This window comes from Dermacentor silvarum, chromosome 2 (genome assembly GCF_013339745.2).
Source record: "Dermacentor silvarum isolate Dsil-2018 chromosome 2, BIME_Dsil_1.4, whole genome shotgun sequence".
Classification (NCBI taxonomy): domain Eukaryota; kingdom Metazoa; phylum Arthropoda; class Arachnida; order Ixodida; family Ixodidae; genus Dermacentor; species Dermacentor silvarum.
In genome coordinates, this window is record NC_051155.1 from 166,459,123 (window position 1) to 166,482,386 (window position 23,264).

Below are 23,264 nucleotides of genomic sequence, written 5' to 3' on the forward strand. Positions count from 1 at the left end.
AGATGGCTAGGACCTTTCTTTGTCTACTAATGTCTCCTCCTCACATTTCTGTTGTCAAATCCATTTTTTTTTTCAGCCGGGAGTTAATATATTCAGTGTGTTCCTTGACGTACTCAAATTGTTTATGTTTGAGCATTGAATTGGCAAGACTATACAATATGTGTTACGTGCAAAGGCAAACACTCCCTGCGATTGCTAAGCAGTAACTAGATGTGCGAAATGCATGGGAATGCTTTTTCAGTGGTATATGAAATCTACATTCAGCTTGTGCTGATGTTAGGCAATGTTCGCTCTAGAACTTGGACGTTGCCCTCTGCTACTTTTTGAAAGACAAAGTATGCAAGCACCTCAGCATTCACCGCTTCATGCCAAATAATGTGCTCTACCTTGAAGTGTTCCCAATAAGAGCTCCAAGTTCCCACCTCTTGATGCCTAGACCTTTCCCTAGCCCTGTCTCCCCTTGCTTTACCCAGATCTTTTTCTAGCTCTGTGTCTCCTTGCTTAACTCACACAAGCGTACTTAGAAATTAGTTATTTTTCTACAGACTGGCGATGGTACATATTCCACGTTATATACGGTCATATGCTTGTTCTCTCTCGCCTGTAAATAAACAAGCAATATTTTCATGCGGTGTTCCATCGCTTAAATGTCGCTCCCCCTAGTTCAACAAGAGCACAACACGCGTCCCGATAAAATAATGTCTCCATGGAGGCCACTCGACAAATGCGTTACGGTCGCTGCTGATTCGAAGTTCTAGCTGTCGGACCGACGAACGTGCACTTGCAAATTGAGCGAGACGAAACAGAGCACCTGGCTCGCGTGTGGTGTGTCTTTTCTGCGTCCACGCGCACAAAACATGAAAAAGCAAACTAGCCTGCACACTCACGTGTGCGCTCAAGTCTGCTCGCTCAGAGTGGAGCTCTGTGGGGCGGCCGCCTTACAGGATTTAGCTTTAGACGATGGAATGGGCGTTTTATTTGCGACAGCGCTCTACTGTTGACCAACACGTTCACCATCTGCAGTACTTGAACCGTAAGAGGAATCACGGCCGCTCGACCTAAACACACATCAGCGGCCCAGGAGATGACTACATTTCAGGTCTTTCTATGGGTCTTGCTGAAAATCTGAATGAACTGAAAATACTCGAGTGCTTGATAGCGCTATCGCTGCCGGTTTCACGCAGCGAAAAAACGCTTTCTGCTACTAACACCGCTGCAATCGTTTTCATGGGCTGCTCTATAACCTCCAAAACACGTCGAAAGTGTTATTTTTGGTTGCCTCTACCTTGGAATGATTTTCTTTACACTTCACGCAACAGCAGTGAAATGCGAGATGGAAATGCCAAAATCGCTCACTCGTGCCGTTAGACGCAGCCCACGTGACCCACTTCAGGTGTCAAAATGGCGGACGACTGGGGTGAGCTTATGCGGCACATTGCGCACATTTCGTGCTCATGTGTATAGGTTAAGCGCCGAAACTTCGCCTTCGTGTTAGTGCTGACACTACCTAATGTGTTATCATTGCAGAGAAGGAAGACTATGAGCCTCCTTCCTTTGCCAAAAAGCCTGCTGTCGGTGACAGATGGGAGGGCGAAGACGAGGAAGACGTGAAGGTACGTATACGCTGTTTCTCGTCGCTGTGGTCCGTATATTAAACTGCTGAGCGGGTTACGTTTATTTAAAGGATGCTGCGAAACAGAGGCGAGACGTGCACGCACTGCTAAGACAGCGGTTCTGAATGTCTGGCTCTCGATCGCTTGCCCGCAGCATACGACGTCAACACGGTGCCATGCCTGAGAGCCGAGCGGACACATGGTAACGGCTCTCCAGCTGCATTAGAAATTATCCTTTGCGTGTCCCGTGTCTGGTTTCTTATTTTTTTGTGCATTTGTGAGGTGCGAAAATTCGTACAGACCGCTACAAGGTCGTCGCGGCGCAAGGTCCGCTTAATGCCTGCAATCCCGCGCAATTGTGTACAGGCAGAAATTTACGGTGCTCGTATTACATTATGGAGCGAAACGCAGTGTGATCTTTGTGGATGTCTTGACAGTAATTTGGCGAAAGCACGTATAGCTCATAAATCGGCTGTTCGGAATAGGCAAACGTAATTGTTATATCGCCACCGCCCTCTGAGCAGATACAATTGTGCCGACGGCATTTCAACTGCTTTCAGGATAACTGGGACGATGAGGAGGAGGAGAAAGAGGCGACACCTCCCGCTGAAGGTCAGTAATCACATGTTCACAGTACTCGCGCATAATTATGCAGAACCCATATGCCGTCCTTGTTCTTTGCCTTAGTTTTTGCTTAGAGCACTGCATAGTCCAGGAGCAGGCGTTTCACTTTTGTTACTTGCGAACGTTGTCAAGAAACGTCGTGTCTACGTGCTGTATGAAACTATAATTTTGTTCACTGAAAATCTTATTATTTGGGACTTTCTGGTCGGAACATTTGATCCTCACTCTGTTGAAGATCATTCGTACTTGCTTGAATGCAGTGAGTCTTTTGACTGGTTTGGCTATCATAGGAAGAAAAAGTGAAGTATTGTATTGGCTGTGTTGCCACATTTGTAGGGGCATAGCATGGCAACACCTCAGAGAAAGTGACATAGCAGAAGTCAATTTTGAACTGCCTTTTCTGGCCTGTAAACATTTTTTGTGCATGCTATTACAGCTTCATCGACGTTGGTTGCCCCCAAGAAGAAGAAGCCTCTGAGCCAGATCATCCAGGAGAAAGAGGAGCGGAGGAGACGGGAAGCTGAGGAGAAGCGGGCACGCGAAGAACAACAGCGAGCCGCCCTGACACCAGAGGAGGAGCAAGCTGAGAAGCTGAGGCGCCAGCGCATGCAGGAGGAAGCTGACTTGCAGCTAGCCAAGGAAGCCTTTGGTGGGTACCCTGAACTTTGGTTGTCACTGTTTGTGCTGCTTCTGTGTCATCTGTTCGTTTAATTTTTATCTTCGTCATTAGTTATACATAGAAGTCTGCAAATCGACCACATGTGACATAGTATGGCCCTTTTCAGCAGTTCACACTGCACCACAGGAGTGAAAATAAATTACTTTGAACTGTGCGTTAAGGCTTCTCTCAAATATCCAGCCTTCCAAGGCTCCCAGGAATGAAAATGTGTGGCTTTCAACATATTTCGTACCCTCTAACTGCGTCAGCGGTAAGCTGCTGCACATGTGCAGTTAAGTAATGGGAATCGCAGCTTCGTGCCCTGTTCACATTCTCAACTGCTCACCTTGTCAGAATTCAGATGTCATGCTGGCAGAGCACTACAAGCCTCTGCTTGTCTACAATGCTTGTCGGCAAGACTAGAGGGGGCAGAAATTTTTTTTGCCTCTCGTACGAGATGGCATGTAGAGAACCAATGAATTTGTAGGAAAGAAGAGGCCTGCAGTGCTCCACTGGCATGATATTGAAATTACAAGGTGAGCAACGGTCAAGAACTTGTGAGCAAGAACGAAGTCGCACACACGACTAGACATCGCAGCATGTGACAAAAGCCATGCACTCTGCTGTTTGCAGTTCATTTTTTCGCGAAAGTATATGTAAGCTGCTACCGAGTACACCCTGTTTTTTATCAACTTATTTCTTTGCTAGCACTGGTGCATTTGTTACACTTCTTTTTTACCATTATTTTTTCCCCTTTTTCACTATTGCAAATGTAGGGAGTGTTCTTGTTTATGGCACTGCCTTTATACCATTGCCTAGTATGCACTGCCATGCATTATTATCTATGTGGCATTTCAGCTCACATATTTCCTACATGCTTCTCCTTTCCAGCTTCCTCAGCAGGAGCGTCCTGTATTGCCTTTTGTTCTCTTGTGTTGTCAGTTTTTTTGGAACACATTTCTGTGTTATGCTGTCATGGAATGAGTGGTCCCCTGCCTCGCTATATTTGAATAAAGGTAGCCACAATGCATTGAACATTGGCAAAAAACAAGAATTCTGCATATTGCATTTAAGTTTTCCAGATACCTGTCCCAATTTGGAGGCATTTTATAATGCTGGTAATTGCATAGTTCAAAAAAGAAACATTGCTTGCAAAGCTGCGCTTGTTTCAAAATCAATTTTCATGGTGAAATGTTGCTATGGCTCTATTATGTTTCGGGCGTCCGTTTGTTTATAATCGAGAATAGTTTGCAGATCTAACTATTTATAAAAAAGGACTAGCAGATTAAAGGAAGCCTCTGCAGGTTTGTGTGGCTTTTGATTGCACTGGAAGAGTGGGGTCTTTAAATGGCCAGCTCTCCTAAGTTTTCCAGAAAGTGCATTTGGGTTCGTTGCGTGTACTAAATTTTTCTTGCATTGGCTTCGAAACCTTCCATATTCTGATGGCAAAACGCAAGAAGGGTACTTTGAGCAAGGTTATACAGATTCCTTTATAAAGTTTCTGAAGCACGCGAAATTGACAACAGCAAAACTGCCAAAAGAGTCACTGATCTAAACACAGTGTGTTCATTATCAGTACCTAATGTTCCAAGTTTGCTGCTGCTTGTTTGCTGCGTCGTCCTTCCCTAGGTGTTGTCAGTGGGATTTTGTGAATTTTAAAGTTCACAGGTTGGCAGGTATGGGTCCTTAAAAACTCAGTATGCAGTCCTTTTATTGTATCGAGCTTGCATATACTAAACATGGCAAATTGCCCCCACCCCATTCCTGCTTCTCATGGAGAAAGGAAAGAAACTAGGAGGGAGCATTACATTGCACAGCAAGCGTTCGCAAGCCAACTCTCCACTTTTTCTCTCCCATTTCTCCAAAAGTTGGCCCAGCAGGTGACCCTGCACTTGACGGACTCTGCCCACTGTCTTTGGTTCCCGGTAGGTTTTAATTTATGTGCACTCGTTCGGGTGCTTTGCTAAGCACTCTGTGCACATATTCACCTGATAAATTTGTGCAACTTGAATTGTTTCTTGTAACATATACTCTTTGTTGCAACATGCGAGTGCAGCATCTGCAGGTTACTGTTGCACCTATTGTCTTTTTGGAAGAGTGCACACCGAGGTGGCCGAGATCGGCGGTGGGACACACTAAAACCTATCATGACATGATCACATTGGGCCGACGTCTTCTGGCTTCAACTCTGTCACATCATGCTCCCTCTTAGTTTTTCCTTCCTCTATGTTGCTTCCGCCAGGCCAGCATGTAGGCAAGAAAATTGACATGCCACTCTTTTCTGTATGATGTAATACTCTTCTTGACCTTGTTGCTGTGAAACATAACAGAGCAGCCTCAAATGTGCATCCTTGTTAAACATTGGCAGTTTATTTCAAGGCATTCATGTTTCAGTTCCTTCTCTCTCTCTCTCTTGTTTTATTGGCATTTTATCAGCGCCATTTATCAGTGCATTTATGGCATCTTTTTAACATAATATAGTTGCTTTGGGAACTTAGAAGTAATAAGTAGAACTTTACCACTAAGGTAGTTAGCTAAATGAATTGCAGCTTAAGTTTGTCAAAAAGCTTGTATATATGTATGTAATCTATTTTTAGGCCTACCTGAGCTAAAAGAAGCTGTGCTCCACATTCTTGTTTTCCCTTCCTTGGCCATGGGACACTTCAGGTAGATAGTTGGGAAGCTCGCAGCCTATCCTACATTATTTTTAGACAATAAAAAATGGCAATATTGATGCTAGCATCAGGAACAACTTCGATGCACCACTCATTAGATAATGCCATTTGCAATGGTGTGTTCTCCACAAACAGCCCTAACTACACGCAGTACTGCACAAAATCTTTGTCTTTCTAGTGCCTCCTCTCAATTTTTTCTTATAACAAAACACAGTAACAAACAGAAGCACCAAACAAAAATTGCTAGACAGCTTAGCTTGGCCTTGAAGATAGAAACCCAATATGTAAGCTCACAAGGAAAGTAAAGATCACAGTAGCATGCCTTGGAACTCTTGACGCATGCCACGACACCATTTCTTGACATTTTGTGTGCACTGACATGCTTGAGCTTGCTGTCTGCAGGCTTGACTTAATTATTTTAATTTTTCATTTATGAATTAACATTTAGAACCTAAACTGTGCTCGCCATGTACTTCTACTAATGAAAGACAAACTTTATTTCAGGACTAACAGAGTCAGATGGCATTGACAATCTTCAACCAGTGACAAGGGACGACTTTGACAACCTCCGCAAGGCCTTGGCAGCCAAGCTAACAGCATGCGAAAGGTCACCTCACTACGTGGGCTTCCTGGATGACCTGCTCAGAGACCTCAGCCTCAACAGTAAGTACCACCTGTGCCACTCTGAAGTGGCACTCGGATGCAACTGTCAAAGTCTGCGCTGTTGTGCCTTACCCAACCTTTCACACTTGTCATGTACAGTTCCTTTAATTAGTGACAGTTGATTGATTAGTTTGATCCCATTTGGGAACTCTTTTGGTGGCAATGCATTTAGAGCATGAGCCAGCAGGGCCAGACAAGAGATTTGCATGCAAAAGGAAAAAAGAAAGCAAACAAGATCCGAGGGCAAAGGCCTGCAAGATGTTTATTTAGTAGATGGCTGATCATTTGCTTGCATATTGTGGCAACTTATTTCTGATTTTAACAACACGGAAGTAGAAGCCTGCAGTCCTGTGATATGCCATAGTACAGTAAAGCCATGTTAAAATGAAGTTGAAGGGCGAGCCAGAATTAATTTGTTATATCCATTACTTCATTACATCCATTATAACATGTACTGCAATATGACCCTCTATGGGGGAATTTCATGGGGAACTTCACTTATTTTGTTATACCCATTATTCCAATTTTTTTAATAATAAGGTTTGACTGTAGCAGTAAGCTGAAATGTCTTGGACACCTGATGGGCATGTAGTTGGAAGTGCCACTAAGGTATGTGGGTGTCTCAAATGTGCTGTTGGGACAAAGGAATGACAGCAAAGTAGTGCAGACAATCACAAGGGAATTTATTACACCTTTCATACAATAATGCCAGCTAGCTGAATTACTATGAATAGAACATGCCGGTGGGCGCATGACAAATCGAGGAAGTCCGAACCACCATGACAGGATATCAAGCGAACATGTTCGCCCCCATGCTGGACACCACCTAATGTTCACGTTTACAGTCACGTGTACAGTCACGCAAACAGTGGCGCGTTTGAACACTCGAATTCATCCATCCCAGTGTATTGCTCCGAAGCCTTTCACAAGATGGTCCCGTGGAACGTTCGCACACTCTCCGACCCGAGCAACCCCGCCGTTAGGCAGCGTCAGCAGCGCAACACTCATGCCGTCTCATACCATGCTGCAACTACACCGACCGTCGGCGGTGCTTAGCTACGCGAGTAAACCGCATTGCAGGAGATGCGAGAGCCGTGCAGGGAAAACAACATAAGGGGGCGCAAGAGAGTCGAGCGTCCCCACAGGTGGCGTTACTTTTCGTGAAAACACAGCATTCTTGACAGGAAAGTAGAGAGTGCAATGTCACGCTGATGATGCGCATGCAGTTCGTGATTTGGAAGTGCTCGGTTTGTAGGGTTAGAGGCATGCAGGATAATGATTGTTTGCAGACAAGATCACACAAGGCCTGAGTAGTACCATTGCGGCACCTAAATACACAGTGCTTCATATTATGCTAGTTTAAGCGAGTTTTCTTCTTTTACAGTTGGCTTCTGTTATTACAACCCTGACAGGACCAACGAAATTGATTGAATTATCCAGCAGGTTGAGTAAACAAGATGCACACACAGCTCGAATCAAAACGCATGCCCACTTTCTATGTGTCCTAAGTCAAAGGCTTTGTAAGAAATTACATCAAAAATTGTAACGCGCACCAGAATGTTCTGGCAAGAAAAAAGGCCCTAGCACCTTCTTTTAATATTTTATTAATTGTTTGCTATTGCCCCGAAGCGCGCGCGTGTCCAAAACGCATTAGGCAGGCGAAGTCCCAATTTGACCTGCCGAGGATGCGAGCGCCATCTAGATATCATTTGCGCAAGTAAACTACCCGAGCGCGCGGCTGTAGGTCTGGTAGAAGGCTGGAAAAGAGGTTTGTGTTTCCTTTTAACAGAATTATGTTTTCTCGTACATTCAAATTACAATCCGACACCGCCATGTCTGTAGGTTGTGGTTAAGTCGTACTTTACTGTTTTTCCGACGGATTTCACTGTGAGAAATTCAATTTTTGTTCACCAAAACCTTGCACCTTGTGGAGGACATGCGCGGTTGAGGTGGTTCGGGATGACTTTCTCCGCCACGGGGCCCTTATTGCTGTCGCGTTAAAATAGGCAAGGGTTTAATATGTGTTGCGTAACGGTTTCCTAAAGTCAGCTTCGCCGCAATACATCCATTATATGCGGTAAGGTACACAAATGCCGCGAAGGCTGTTTCGGTAGTGTCGATTGCACCAAGCAAGCAGTAGAGAGCTTTAGCTTGCCTGGTGGGTGTTCTGGTAAACGCAGGCAGAGGCGTAAACGTGAGTGGCCTGCATGTTGCAGCCGCCTGGTGGCGCAGAGCTTGCTCAGACAAACACAGAGCTAATATTGCAGCAACCAAGTGTATTCTGCTTGCCTACAGTGGCGTAATCATGTTGCTGCTGAAAATTTACACCAGCAGTAAAGTGAAATACACTTGGTTACTGCAATATTAGCTCTGTGCCACCTGGTGGTTGCACCATGCAGGCTGCTCACGTTTACCCGAATACCGGACACAACAAAACTCTCCAATTCTCAAGCCAATTTTATCAAGAAAAAAAAAAGGCAAGTGTTACAATCAGGTAAATACTGCAATCAAACATTGTGAGCTACTGTTATTGCTTGATAATCTTTCTAGGACAGACCAAAAATAAATGTTTTCAACAGAAGATATGAGTCTTCAGCGCATTCACTGTCCCCTAAGCCCAGCCGAGACAGACACAAAGAACGTCACTACAGGGGTCATAGTGCCGACTGCCAAGTTCGAATTATCTGGTGAAGGCACCAGTTTTATGATCTAAATAACGCCACCTTGAACCCATGGGTGCTGGCCAGGACCTTCGGCCGGGATTGAATTAACAGAAGTCTACTGTACAACACAAATCTGCTAGCACTCACCTTGTCCCCTCCGCTTTTTTTTCCATGTTGTGCTAAGTGGTCACAATAGCGGATTTTCTTAACATGTTCCGACGCTTTGCTGCAGGAAGACAACAAAGTGTGTAACTGAAATTTACTTAATTTAAATAATATTGTGTGCTTCTGTTAAGTTTTGGTTAACTTCCACTTTGTGCTGTGGGAATCCTCGAGTCCCATAACAGCCGCACGGGCAGCGAACGTCGCGTCACGTGCATGCGTACCAGGGAGAGTTGGGAGAGGGGAAACTTTCCTTCCGCGGGCGGCGCGCGGGAATCGTAAATCAGCGCCACCGGGTGGGTCACGTGAGATCCCGCTGATATCGCCCGGGTGTTCTTCCCCTGTTATAGGAATGTGTATGTGGAGTGCTTAATGAAAAAAAATGCAGTTTTTATGAGTTGCTGCAGAATTCCATTGGCTGAAATACTTTCTTGCAATTTTACTTTCCTTCAGTTTTGGTCTTTGGCAGTACTTTGATACTAAGTTAAAACACTTGTTGATACAACACAAAATATTTTGTACCAGAGTACATTTTTAGCCGACTGCTAAAGCCATCACTTCTGCTTTTCTGCATGTTGAAAACAAAAATTGTATTTTCTCTATGTGCAGTGGAATCCGAAGATGTGAAAAGGCTGTCCAGTTCCCTCAATGCAGTTGCTAATGAAAAGGTCAAACAGCAAAAGGTAAAACTATTTGAAAGTAGCTTCTCTTTTGTACAGGGAATGTATTTACCTTATAAGCATTTTGAAACATCATAAGGTGTTAGTATTCTCATGGGGCGAGTTAAGAAATTGAAGTAGAATGACTTTTTAGTGGGGAAACAGTATGTCGATTTGTGTTACATTTGCTGGGTATAGTTATGTAGCACAACAATTCACTGTCTGCTTTTTACAATTTTGCTACAGTCACTTCATAATATGTCTGCATTTTCAGTTGAAGCACAAAAAGAAAGGAACCAAGAAGGGAGCTAGCCTGAATGTTGGAAAGGATGATGGCCTAGTTAATCTGGAAGATTACGGCAATGAATACGACGACTTCATGTAGCATTGGCTACCTGTCTAGTTATTTATCCATTCTGTTTATACTGCTACTGCAATAAAAGGGCTTTTCTAAGAGAATGTACTCATCTCCGTGTCACATTATTTCATCCTTATTCATACTGCACAGTTATCTCCAATTAGAGCTAGTTGATCCCAAGTAACCCAAATTGCATTGTCGTTCTTAAGGTCTGTCTGTCTTTTTAATAACACTAAAAGCCCCTTTTGTAACTTTCATATAAACACAATTAAGCGGAGCAAGCTGTAATATAGGCTGAACTTTGTTTCACAGATGTACTTGTGAACATGCTCACAGTGACATTGTGAAGCAACATTAGCCACCATTTCTTCCCAGAAAATGTAGCTTTGAGCAGGAACCTGTGCTGTTCTTTCTCCACTTGTGATGCATCAGTCTCCCACACAGTTTGCAGCATCGAAGTCATCCTTTCAGAAAGTTTTGCACTTAGCAGCCTGTATATGCAGGATTATTGGGAGGATGGTGGTCGCTGCATGTGCTGAGCAGTCGCTCACACAGGTGGGTGGAATAAAGGAGACAAGTACAGTCGAACGCCTTTACAATTAAATTACTTGTGTAATGAAGGATTGATTATGTCCTGGCGAAATACCTATCTGATGGGTATCGTGAATGCCTCTACAGCTAAAACTACAACGAAGGAAATGGTGATGAAGGCCCTGCTAACAAAGGAAGAATTTTGAGGGCAAGGAAGGCGACAGCTGAATTCGGTGATCTGCAGATTTACCTGGCATTGCTACCGCATTACACCATAAAGTATGCCGTGAAGCTTGGTGCAATGAGGTCAGCTGCAATTGCCCATTCCGCCAGGTGAAAAGTGCACAAGAAATATTGACGTATTTCACTAAGTCGCTCCAATTCTTGATAAATAAAGGTTTTTCTTTTGTTGAATGTGTTCAGCCTGCTCTATTGTGAGCAGAATGGTGCGCGATCTTTGCAACAAAGTGACCTGTGTAATGAAAGATTTTGGAGGTCCAAAGCACTTTGTTATAAAGGCATTTGGCTGCAGAAAAGAGAGGAGGAGGGTGCATAGACATGCATATTGTTCAGCACACCACACATTTGGAATGGGCACTCATTTTGACCTCCCTGAAATAAGGCGCGGCAATACAGTTGCATGCCACACACACTGGAGTGGGTGAGCTGTTGTGCCAATATTGCAGAGTCGACCACCCAAATCTAAGAACCAATGGAGTATGCTTGTAGAAGACAATTTGAGAGCAAACACGAAAAAGGAGAGAAAAAGCAGGTTCATCGAGCCGCTAATTTACCAAGCTCGACACCGTGTTACTGGCCTCATCGCACCAACGGGACCCAGCGCAAGATCCATTTACTGCGCGTTGCCCGCATGCAACGGGCAGTCCCGAGAGAGAAGAAAAATTAAATCGCCGTGTGGCCAAGTGTTACAGTTAAATCCGCTTGTAACGAACCTCCATATTACGAATTGCTGGATATAACAAAGTTTTTCTATTCTCCGCCGTTACTCCATAGAAACGCATGTATTTGAGACCTCTACGTAACGAAGTGGCAGCGGGAGACCCCCTCGAAATAATGAATTTTCCCCACCGACAACCTAGAGATTTCGCCCCAAATTTTGTCATTTTTGGCAAGCAGCAACTGGAAGCACCTTCTCCGCCGCGACAGAATGCACAGCGGCGGCGTCTCGAATTCACGGTGACTGCGAGGCGAGAGTAGGCGCACGTGTGCGTGCGTGCGTGCGAGCGTGCGCAAGGCAGGCCTGCATCCCTCGACCCGGCAATCTTGCGTGACCTTTCCCCTCACTTTTTTCCCGATAAAACGGGTCCAAAAAATTGCCTCCGCGTTAGAATCGAGTACGACCCTAAATTTGCGCTATCATATCGCTATCGGCATTTCAATATGACCGCCTCCTACGCGCTTCGAGCCTAGCTCCCGTAGCTTCGACTATGTGCTGTAGTACATGTGCTTAGGTATTAGTCTGCCAATTTAGTTGAATGTTTATACGGCTGATGAAACTACTATCCTTACTTCGTATAGCTGTCGGCTAATTTGCTGTTGCAATTGATGCTTCGCCTTTCGGGCGAAACTGGGACTTTTTAGTGATCTTAAATGACTTAAGTGACTTTTTAGTGATCGAGTAAATCTTAAGATAGTTGTACTTCTGTATGAAAGCATAAGGTGTGCGGTACTGTAAAGGATGTTTTTTCCTCTCTTTTGGTCACGGAAAACGGGTGCGGTGCACGTTACAATCGAGGGCGCGTTAGAATCGAGTAAATACGGTAAGCGTTTCTTTTTCTAATTTTCGTGCCGAACCTGCATGTAACGAAATCCTCTTTATAACGAAGTTTTTCGGGAATTTGTCAATTTCGTTATCCAGGTTTAACTGTAGTATTATTTTAGGACAAGCTTGATGATGCCTTTTGCCATGAAGTATTAGTGAAACCATCATTGTTTTCTTCAACTCCCTCGGCAATTTGGCCATTATGGACGCCTTTTTTACTGTTTTAGTTTTTATTAGTTATTCAAGTTAGCACGAGTAAAGTCGTAGGCTCGATTTGAGCGGTGAATTAAATTTTATGCGTAAGTGTCAAATGACCCATTGAGCGAAATGCAGCTCCACTAACGTGAAACCTGGGGAGGTTCGAAGCATACAGTGATGCATCGCTAATGGGCTCGTACTGCCTTAAGCAATGGCTCATAACTCCGTAAACGCGGCCTCCCCATTACGACGACAGAAGAAAAGTGAAATTCTAACTGGAATGATGAGCGGCAACGCAGCCAACTGTGGAAGACAACGAACGCGGGAGCAGTGGCACGAGCACGTGCCGAGCACAAGGCGCTTGCTTACCGTGACTACGCGCCAACAGCCCGGTCGCATAAGGTGCTTCGCACCTAAAAAGTGGCATCTGGAGTCAGCAGTCCTTTAAAACGACACTAAAGGCTGTGGGGGTCTGATATCTCACAGAAGTAACCGAACACTGTGGGTTCGGGCTTAGCAAGCCACAGGGCTGCGTCAGCCATTGCCTCTAGTAGTGTAGCATGCGTACTCAGGCCGCAGAAGGTGGGGGGCACCGAGCACTACACGTGCAAGAGAACACACAGTAGTGCCCTAAAGGTTAGCGGAAACAGTTTGTCTCCGGTGACACCCAACACTGCACAAATGCCCGGGCTGGCGCGGGAATCAAAGGGCTCCCGCGTTAGGGCGAAAATACAGAAATGGGGTGCCGCTACCACGTCGCTGTTTTCCAAGCAACACCTTGCTAGGAAAATTCCCCGTGGCTATGCTGCTTGCTTTCGCGAGAGCTCAGGCAATCTCCGTCGGCTTGGGCCTCTGATAAGTGCGGCACGGCGTAGTAGGACCACGCGCAACATTAGGCACCGCTCTTCAGCTTAGCGTTCGGAAAAGTATCAACACAAGGTATGCGCTCGCCATAGGTGCAAAGGCACCATAGATAAGCTCAAGTCCGAGACCCTGAGAAAGGGACCGGCGGATGAGCGGAAAATGTGTACGTACCTTGTGCTGTCCTGGAAAGATCTCCCTTGCAGTCGCTCTACCCATCGCGCTATAGCGCCGCGGTCAGCGGTGCAAAGTGCCACCATCGACAACCGTCGCAAGTGGAGAGGTGTTAAAGGCATAGGGAAGACAGAACAAGTGAAAGCCCGCACAAAGGCACTGGGGTATACCGCAATCCCCACAAGGCAAACATCAGGTAAAGCCAGTATTTCTTAACAAATGGGCTGTTCTTGCTGAGAACAGAGCTTTCATAAATGAGAAAATGATGTAAATGTAGAAGGGGACCAGCACCACCACTTTCAAAGTGGAGCCAGCTATAAAAAAAAAAAGAACACTCTGTATTTTAACATGAAATAAGGTGCAGCTTGACAAATCCTGTTGAATTTCCCTAGTGTGTGCTTCACACTACCCTGTTGGCACTATCGGGTGTGTGGTGCCCCCTATGAAAACTGCCCCTTGACTTGCCATGGAAAAACCTCGTAGAGCATGACCTGCCACGTCGTCAACATAGTGCAAGATTCTTCCACTGCAGCAACATTTAGAGATGTGTTTTCTCCATTCGTCGATATTAATTGGGGACGATACATTCAACCACTAGTTTTTGTAGCATGGTATTTGTAAAAAAAAATTTCACCGTAGCCAATGAAGCTGCCCTTGAATTGAAACACAGTGGGCCTTGTAAAACCTCCCACTGTTCACCAAAATTTGAAGCTTAGTGGCCTAGTCACAGCGAAATTTAACTGTTTTTCGACTTTCATGGCCTGAAAACTTTTGCAGTCAGATGTCCTTCACTGACATGATTTTTTTCCGGCTATTGTCACCTCATTGGACAAAACAAATGCTGTGATATTTTTAAGACCATAATCTGTCACTCCAGATAGGCACTGTTTGCCTTCAACATCTCTCTAAAGGGCCCTAAACCCCTATTAGCTCACAGGCAAGTGAGCATTTTTCTCTCACCTTTTCTACTCTCCCCATGGGCGCTCTCTCTTCCTTGCTGTGAGCTTCTCTAGAAGGCACGTAGACACTGTCAGTACCAAATGTCATGTCAGTGCTCATTTCTTGTTTGAAAACTGTGCTAACTTCTACTTATCAAGACTCCATGCTTTTGGCTACACGTTGCCGCTGCACGAGCAGGGCAAATTGCACTACACAAGGTGAAGTCGGTTGATTGCGCATGACAGGCAAGCAAGACAACAGGGGCGGGCATGCGACGGTATGGCAAAGTCTTGCTAGCAGACGTATTAGAACTGATGGCCCTTGTATGTGGACCAACTGACAGATTTTAACAGCAAAGCTGTTTAAGCCACCCGTAATTTGTGGTTTGTATCAAGAAACTATCAAGAAATAAAAGAAAGTAAACTTTCTTGCCGAAGTGGGATTCGAACCCACGGTCCCAAGGCGAGAGCGTAACCACTAGGCTATACAGCCGCGCTTCCAGAACATGCATTTATGCGAACCATATGATTACGTTCGAGCGTCGTCGTCTTCGTCCACAGCTGGCGCGTTCGCACGCTCGTGCTCTCCGAGATGAAGAAGAGGTTTTGCGCGCTATGAGAGCGACAGAGAGAGATACTCATTCACGGAGTGGATTTGCTGGAACGCACTGTCGACATCGCAATGCGGTGTCGGCATTGCAACACGGTGTCGATGTTGCAAGCTGCACTATGCAACGCGCAGTGACGGCCGTAAATCCGAGACGCGCAAAAAGAAATTATCATCATCATTAGTAATAAGATTAAATGTTTGCACGCACTTCCGGAAAATGCTGGGCTACAATCGCCCAGCTTTACTGTTTCAAGCGTTGCGCGGCCAAGTGCAAGGTTAAGCATTTTTTTTTACCTTAGTGACATCACATCCTGGCGTGTGAAGAAAGGACCTTAAAAGCCCGTAGAGGAGTGCGCAATTGTCTTTCGAATTATCAGACGTGGTTTAGGGGTCCTTTAACATTGCTCTGTAACTTGATAAAGGCTATTTGAACAAGAACTTTATTGCACTAACCACTTTTTTCGTCTAGTAAAATTCACTTCTTTACAACAGTACAAAATGCAACAAATACTACTTTGATGGCGCTGTAAAAAATTAGGTTGAGTAACAGCTACCGAACATCTTGTTCAAGGCGGTCTCGAAGATAAGGGTGATCTTGTAGTGTTTGTGATGCTAGTCGTGAAAAGCCAAGCCTCTTCGACAGCTGCAGCCGTGACTCCAAGCAGGGAAGGCTTTCAAGGATGTGCTCAAGGGCTTCTCGACTCTTCTCGTTTCTAGCTGCTTCTGCCTCGTACCTTGAAAGGAAACATTCTTTTTGTTGGCTTCATTTGTTAAAAAAGACTTGAGATTAAAAATGCATGGGTGCTGAAAGCAACTAGCATAGAGTGCAGCAGGAAACACTGCAGCTATGTGCCTTCAGCAAAAACTGGGGGAAAAGTAAAAAAAAAAAAAAGTAATCAGTGCACATTTTGTGTTGTTTATGTTAATGCAGCAAAGCAGCACTTACGTAATGCTGAAGGTGTGGGTTTTGCTCCCACCTTTGGCAAGTTGTCTTCCCATCCACCTTCACCTCACTTTTCCTTATTTCTACATTTCAATTAAATTTAATCAATTTCAATTGAAATGAAATCCCCCCATGCTTTTCCTGGCTTCATTGTCTGCTTCCTTCATTAGGCTGTAACTTTCGTTACTTGAGAGTGTGATGCATGCTGTTGATGCATTGCGGGCTTGTTAACACAGTTTAGTCTCTAAATCCACATCAGAGCCATAGTCATCACAAAAACGAGTCTAAACGCAAAAACGCATCCTAGTCAATTTCAGTCTGTTTGCATTCCAGTTCACATAGATGGTACTTTGATGCATTCAAACATCTTTTGACGTGTAGTGCACTGGTAAGCCACTATACAACACTGCCACACACTATGTTGAACAGCCTTCCACAATGACGTGAATATTTATCATGTACTGCTTGCACAGTAACGTTTCTTGAAGTAGCTGTACTGCACTTAGAGCCAAGTACAGTGATGCTACTAACAAGGCTCTCGACAAAAACTTTAAACGCTCTATTGGTGTTCTGACAGTTTCAGCAGCTACAATTCTATGTTACACACTGAACAAGGGTCAACATTAGGTGTTTCAGATTACCTTGATGAGCTGCACAAATCCTTCCTTAAATTAACAAACTCATTTTATGTACCTGCTATGGTCTAATAAGCAGAAATCATGACAGCGATTTGACCATATGGCAAACAAGCCCCTCTCTTTTCTGCAGCACTGCTATAGTTGTTTCGTGAAACCACTGTGTGTGCATGTAGTGCATCTGGTGTTCTCTCCCTTCCTTGCCTATGTATGACCCTGTGTAGGGTAGCAAACTGGACATACATCTGGTTGACTTCCTTGCCTCTATTTTCTTATGTTTCCAAAATATCTGAGAATTTGGTTATAGTCATTTAATGACTGATTCGGAGCATGCATTCTTGCTTCTGCAAGTAACCAATGACGTCATGCATTTGTGGCAAAGATACAATTATGGTATATCTTGATGAACCTTACAAAGATATGAAGGAACTACAACAAGTGCCAAGTGCTGGCACTGCTGTAAAAGTTATCATCATCATGACTTACTTCCATTAGTAAACTGTGATGCATAGGTATCTCATTTTGCTATGGCTTTATAAATCATGTAGAGCAGACTTACTTGAGTACTAGCTCTTGAACATGTTCAGGTGTCAACTCGCAGACTGAGCACAGGTCCCTGAGGTATTCCCAGTCTTGCTCCAGCAATACCCTCTGAAAAATTGCTGCACTATGCCAGCCTTGAAGTCCATATGCCTCTGCTATCATGTCAGCCTGTACAAATTATGGGTCAAGCAAAAATGTAAGGAACAATTTAGAAACATCTTATTACATATAAAGGACACGAAATGTTGTGCAATCGATAACTGCTTATGAATTCATGCAGAAATTTTTTAAAAAATTTCACCCATTATACACATCACACTTCATCTATGAATTCCCAACTACAACGAATATTTGAACATCAAGCGAACATTAAGCCATTAGCGAGAAAAAAGTCACTTTAGCAGTTGATGTCTGCACTCTGTTTTGTTCAACAAGAAATCTAGCAAGGTTAGTGATAACCCAAATAGTTAAACCTGCTTATAACGAACCTCCATATAACGAATTCCTGGTTATAACGAAGTTTTTGTATTCCCCGCCGTGACTCCATAAAAGCACATGTATTTGAAACCTCTACGTAACGAAGTGGCAGCGGGAGACCCGCTCGATATAACGAATTTTCCCCGCCGACAACCTAGAGATTTCACCCCAAATTTTGTTATTTTTGCGCGAGCAGCAACCGGAAGCACCTTCTTCGCCACGACGGAATGCAAAGCGGCGGCGTCACGCTTGGCAAGCTCGAATTCACGGCGCGTGCGCGAGGCGGGCCTGCATCCCTCGACCCGGCAATCTTGCCGCCGCGGGCGTGACCTTTCCCCTTCCCTTCATTCAAACCTGAACTCGCCAAGCCAGCACTCTCCTTTTCCTGTTGATGTTTCCGAAGGGGGAAAAAAAAAAAAACTTTTTTTTTTCAACGCGCTGACTGCGTCACTCTCTGGTTACTGCGCAAGTCTCCGCGCTTCACTTCAATAACTTGACACTGTGCTACGACGCCATCGTGTCGCTCGCTCTACGTTTCCGACACCTCGCGCTTGTGCGAAATGACGCGTCCACGCATCCAGCACCTGGTGTCACATTCGAAGGATGAGTGCTTCGACGAAGAAACGCGAGATATTGACCTTGTCTGCAGTTCCCTTTGAAGATAAGCCCGCGCGGGCGCACACTTTTTCCACATCGCAGATCACTTTCAAGATACGGCACCCACCACTAACCTCCCTTTCTCGCCTCCCCCGCCGTACCTAGCGCGGAAGCGCGCTTCCACCTCCCTCCTCCCCCTTCTCCCTCGCGCGCGCGAGATTGAGTCTGACCCCCGCAAGCTTTCACTCGCACGCACAGCGTATGGCGTGCGGCGACGATGTTGCCGTGTTTGGACTCTACACGGAACCTCAAAGCGACGTCCACGGCGACGGCACAAATGCGCTTCGCAATAAAATGTGCTTCTGCGCGGTTACTACTCCGACGGCGACAGCGAATTCGCACCCCCTACCGGCAGCTTCTCCGCGTTACCGGGAACTTATCTCGAAGGCCATGCCTTTGTGTGCGGCAATTGGCAGAAAATACGTCATGGTGGCCATCTTGTAGGTTCACTATCGTTGGCGACTGTCGTCCGGGCGTCGCAACTCGAGAATCGAACGTCCGCGTGCATGAGATTTTGCCGATTTTGTGCCTGTGCGTGTAGAACAAGAAAAATAGTACGCACTAACCGTTTGGTGGTCAATGAGCGACTACGGCTTTAGCGGTCAGCCAATACATGGGGTTCATTGGGGGCTGGGTGGGGGAATCTTCGCGACTAGGTTTAAACCGCAATTACGCATTAAGCGGGTACGTATTAACGAGGTTTGACTGTACTATCCTGACTTAGTATAGCTGTCTGCTAATTTGCTGTCGCAATCGCAAAGACCTTCGCCTTTCGGGCGAAACTGGGACTTTTTTGTTCATCGCAACTTTAGTTTATTGGGGGTAAATCTTGTGTGATAGTACATACGGTAAGCGTTTCTTTTTCCAATTTTCGTGCCAAACCTGCATATAACGAAATCCTCTTTATAACGAAGTTTTTCGGGAATTTGTCAATTTCGTTATATCCAGGTTTAACTGTATATGTACTATACAGTTGGTTCATATTTAGTTCAAGTAGTGTTTTCTTGACCCTATAACATTATACCGGAAGTGAGGCACAGTACAGAAGGAAGCTGTTCAGACAATCCTTACCTCAAAAAAATTTGGATGCTGTGCCACAGTAGCAAGGGCAGCAGAAGGTGTGAGGTTGAGCAGTGGAAGCCGAGATTTGAAGTAACGCAACTGGAGGGCAATAAATTGTGCTTGCCGGGCACATGCTTGAGCCCTCAGAAGACATTCCGCCTGTAAACATACAGTTCCCATGCAGTCAGTCACAAATGTTGCAGCATTAACCTGTATATTGCCCAATATTGCCTCATGTCCTTTGACTTGCTTGGGAAAGGTAAGTCAAAGTACATGAGGCAATATCAGACTATACACAGGTACGCTTGTTTTCAAAAGTGTACAGGCTATTGCACGTGTGCCTGGAGATTACTCCAGTCCATTAGTGGGGCTGGTATTGCATTTCTAGCCCTCCAGTGCTCTGGAGAGCAGATGTTGGCACATTCAATCATCAAGGTGCTCACTTACTGATTCCAGAGCTTTGAACATGACAGAGTATTACAGAAATGGAAGTATGAATGCAAATATATGCCCATCGTGTCATGGTAGACAGCATTATAAGTGCCACAGGCTGGCATATTCACTTACAAGCTCACTCCCTCGTACTCATTACTGGGCCACAGTAGTGAGAGAGTAGTAGTGAACTTGAAGGCGTGAGTGTGAGTGTATCTGAATAAAACATTTGGTGAGTGAATGTGAGTGAGTGCTGCCTAATTTTGCCAAGAGATGGTCGAGAATGAGAACAACACATGTTCATATTTTCCAGAGCACTGGTGGCACAGGAGACTCGTTGCACAGCTCAAAGGGCGATAATGTCTGACACACAACAGCCCATCTACTTTAGACAAGGAATTCACGCCTCTGATTTTGTCTTACTGGATAAAAGAACGAAAAACAAATACCATAAAGTGGGAAACAAACCTTGACATAGCTTTCAGCCGCGTCGGCCAGATCCTGCATCACCGTGTCCAAGATCTGCTGTTCCTGTGCACTCCATGTCATGGGCCCTAGTATCGGTTCACAACACCAGTCAGAATAAAAGAACACAGCTAGCCATTTAGTATTCTTGATGCACACTACAATGGATGCCTCTGCACGCAGACTCAACATGCTGCTTTTTACATGCTAACCTTTGCGAAGATGACCGCATTGTCATACTGCATTATACTGTCACTGATTCTACACTTTAGCTATAAAATTGGCGTTAGTACATAAAAAAAAGTTAATTCTCAACCTAACACACACGCAGACAAGGCTTATTTGCAAGCAGGCAGCAAACTCTAGATTCACTTAAGCTGCCCTGGCAGCCTTGCAGCGACGACGGCATTTTAAAACTCGCCAAGGCCGTGAGCCAGTTTCTCTATCAGGCCCCACTTCTCCGCAAGCATCCTCATGACGGTCAACGCACTAGCTGCATCAGATACGGAAGGGCCATCATCCACGTCATCATCCATGACGACGACGTAAAAGCACTAGAATCTATGGGAGCAGGAAACACGTCCTGGATACCATGTTTTGACATCACTATCGGTGATGTCCGTGCACCGCAATTTCGTGCACCGAAATTGCGGTGCACGGACATCAAAGTCCGTGCACCGCAATTTTGCTATCTATGGTCTGCGTGCATGCCATTTTGCCGATTCCACGCTTGTATGCACCGTAAAATTAAGTAAATACTACGCACTAACCGTTTGGCACGTATTAAGCGATAGCAGCTTAAGCGGTCAGCCAATACAGGTTCAATGGTGACAGGGTGGTGGATTCATCGTGACTATATTTAAAGCGGAATTACTTATTAAGTGGGTACGTATTAACGAGGCTTCACTGTAATGCAGCAAGACTCGGACTGTGCTGTCTATTACTGTGATGTAAAAACTCGGCAGTTGTCCAACTGTGGCGCTAGAACAAATGCCATCAATGTTGGCTTGACCAATAACATGGTAAATAAATATACTACACAAGAGCTGCAGTCACTGCTCATCAGGAAAACGAAAGCATTAGGAACACAAAATAATATGCCTGCTGGTCAACACACCTTTATGCAGGCTGCACACAATTTCTCTAATTTTCCGTTTTTATTGGATGTTTAATATAAAACGACTACTAAAGGTACATAGTGTATACAAATGTCACAACTTGTATCGACAGCACTATGGACAGTGTTTCATTTTGCAACATAAGAAAGGAGTGATAAAGCAAAAGCCACGAGGCTGACAAAAGGGCAAGTGCTACTTGTCTCCTACTTTGAGTTATATTACCCACGGAGAACAAGAAAATAACATGTTGGAGATAGCCAACATAAATAGGGAACTAAGACGCTTGTAACTTACCATCACTAGAGAGCCTGTTTATCTTCTTGAGAGCTGCAGATTCAAGGTGCTCAGCGATTTCACGATGCATGTTGAAATTCAATGTCAGCATGGAGTACAGGTCAGTGTCCATGCAACCCCGATGCTTGAGGTAATCCAGCAATGCCACCCTTAGATATGGTACCTGATAATTAAAGAATGAAAGATTAAAGAAAGTCAATACATTCCCTGACTTATTATTGTGATAGCAATTATATGGACACTAAATGAAGCGGCCAAATGGCACGACAATGGCAGTCTTCGGAATATCAGCAGGCTCTACCGAGATCTGATGTTAGGCCTTAACCAAATCAATTTTGCTGTAGATGGTCATGCCAGCAAAAGAGGTCACGCAGTCGTGTGTGTGGGGTAGCAGATAGCGATCAGGGACGGTGCGGGGATTGAGAGTGTGGTAGTCGCCACATGGACGCCATTCGCCACGCTCGTGCTTGGGAACCATGTGGAGAGCAGATGACCAGTTGATCGAGAAGCATTTGGTCAAATTCTCTGTGTGTTCAAAAATGTTCAAATATTCGGTTGGATACAAATATTAGAATCAAATCAAGCACATTGCAGGCTGTAAGCGAACACGGTTCTTAGCATTTGTTTCTATTTAATATATGAATAATGGGGTGATAGTGCGCTGAATTTTGTGATAATTTCGTGCTGCTGGCAAAATTTCGCCTGCAAAGCACACTTAGCCACTAAACGTCTCAACTTTGCGGGAAAGCCAGTCGCTCAGTAGCAAAGGGCATGAGTTTACGAACAGCGACCGTGCACTTTTCTTTTTCCCCAGCATTTCCCCAATTCTGAGCTTATTGCTTGACAGCAAGTGCAATGAGTGACGAGTGGCACGGGGTCAAATGCCTCCGAGTTTACGGGCATTTGATGCGGTATAATAAGGCACAGGTTGGCAAGGACAGCTAGTGGGAATTACTCAACCTTCCAAGTTAACATGAGCCAAATGCACAATGTTTTAGTATAATGGCTTACTAGTCTAGTTCTGCAACATTGACAATGTAATTGAAATGCTCCAACATATCAAATTAACCCAACTTGCTAATAAATGCATATACATATCATTATTCGATATTCGATTCAATATTCAAAGCTTAAAGGGACAGACAGCCGCTTAGAACATGAACTGAGATAACCCCACTGATGGAAAGATCGTCTATCGTATTGGCTAGAACGGGCCCTGTTTTTCTCATTAATAGTGGATTTATATTTTTATTTCTTTACTAAAAGTGGCGAAAAATGACCTTTGGCGCCCCACGCGGCAAAAACATGAACATACTTATGAGGTCTACCACGTGACCTTCTAACTATAGTGTATGCAGTTCCTGGTCTTTTTATTAATATTGAAATGCAGTAACATTATTTCTATTATAAGTTTTTTCTAACTTACAATGCGCAGATAAGCCTTCGTTTGTAGTGAGCAGAAAAGTGG

General features: G+C 44.7%; 2 protein-coding genes and 1 long non-coding RNA gene across 10 annotated transcripts in view; 1 reads left to right on the plus strand and 2 right to left on the minus strand.

The window, feature by feature from the left end:
* Nucleotides 1–1,348: 1,348 nt before the first annotated feature.
* LOC119442051 (eukaryotic translation initiation factor 3 subunit J) lies at nt 1,349–10,176 on the plus strand. Of its 3 annotated transcripts, none has more exons than XM_037706764.2 (8): nt 1,349–1,417; nt 1,528–1,613; nt 2,174–2,225; nt 2,674–2,886; nt 4,764–4,820; nt 6,075–6,233; nt 9,668–9,741; nt 9,992–10,176. In XM_037706764.2, exons 1-8 carry the CDS (start codon nt 1,402–1,404, stop codon nt 10,100–10,102), a joined length of 768 nt encoding a protein of 255 aa, XP_037562692.1. In that variant the 5' UTR covers nt 1,349–1,401; the 3' UTR covers nt 10,103–10,176. The 3 variants fall into 3 exon arrangements, with proteins under 3 accessions (XP_037562692.1, XP_037562693.1, XP_049517797.1); XM_049661840.1 differs by lacking the exon at nt 1,349–1,417 and adding an exon at nt 1,685–1,815; XM_037706765.2 differs by lacking the exon at nt 4,764–4,820 and having other exon boundaries at nt 1,352–1,417.
* LOC125943207 (uncharacterized) lies at nt 5,532–6,142 on the minus strand. Its single transcript, XR_007465646.1, has 2 exons — nt 6,013–6,142; nt 5,532–5,966 (listed from the first exon to the last, which is right to left on the minus strand). It is a non-coding gene; the product is annotated as an uncharacterized LOC125943207 (long non-coding RNA).
* A 5,411-nt stretch (nt 10,177–15,587) lies between the features above and the next one.
* LOC119442050 (spatacsin-like) overlaps nt 15,588–23,264 on the minus strand; it is a 105,934-nt gene continuing 98,257 nt past the window's right edge. For all 6 annotated transcript variants that reach the window (XM_049661843.1, XM_049661844.1, XM_049661845.1 and 3 more), the window contains 5 exons: nt 21,797–21,959; nt 20,388–20,473; nt 19,497–19,646; nt 17,308–17,459; nt 15,588–15,904 (listed from right to left, as the gene is read on the minus strand). In XM_049661843.1, coding sequence (XP_049517800.1) covers nt 15,721–15,904; nt 17,308–17,459; nt 19,497–19,646; nt 20,388–20,473; nt 21,797–21,959 — 735 coding nt within the window. In that variant the 3' untranslated portion in view covers nt 15,588–15,720. The remainder of the gene's footprint in view (nt 15,905–17,307; nt 17,460–19,496; nt 19,647–20,387; nt 20,474–21,796; nt 21,960–23,264) is intronic.

Coding starts and splice junctions, on each gene's coding strand:
- LOC119442051 (XM_037706764.2), top strand. Junction 4,821..6,074: donor CCCACTGTCTTTGGTTCCCG/GTAGGTTTTAAT, acceptor ACTTTATTTCAG/GACTAACAGAGTCAGATGGC. Junction 9,742..9,991: donor AAAAGGTCAAACAGCAAAAG/GTAAAACTATTT, acceptor CTGCATTTTCAG/TTGAAGCACAAAAAGAAAGG.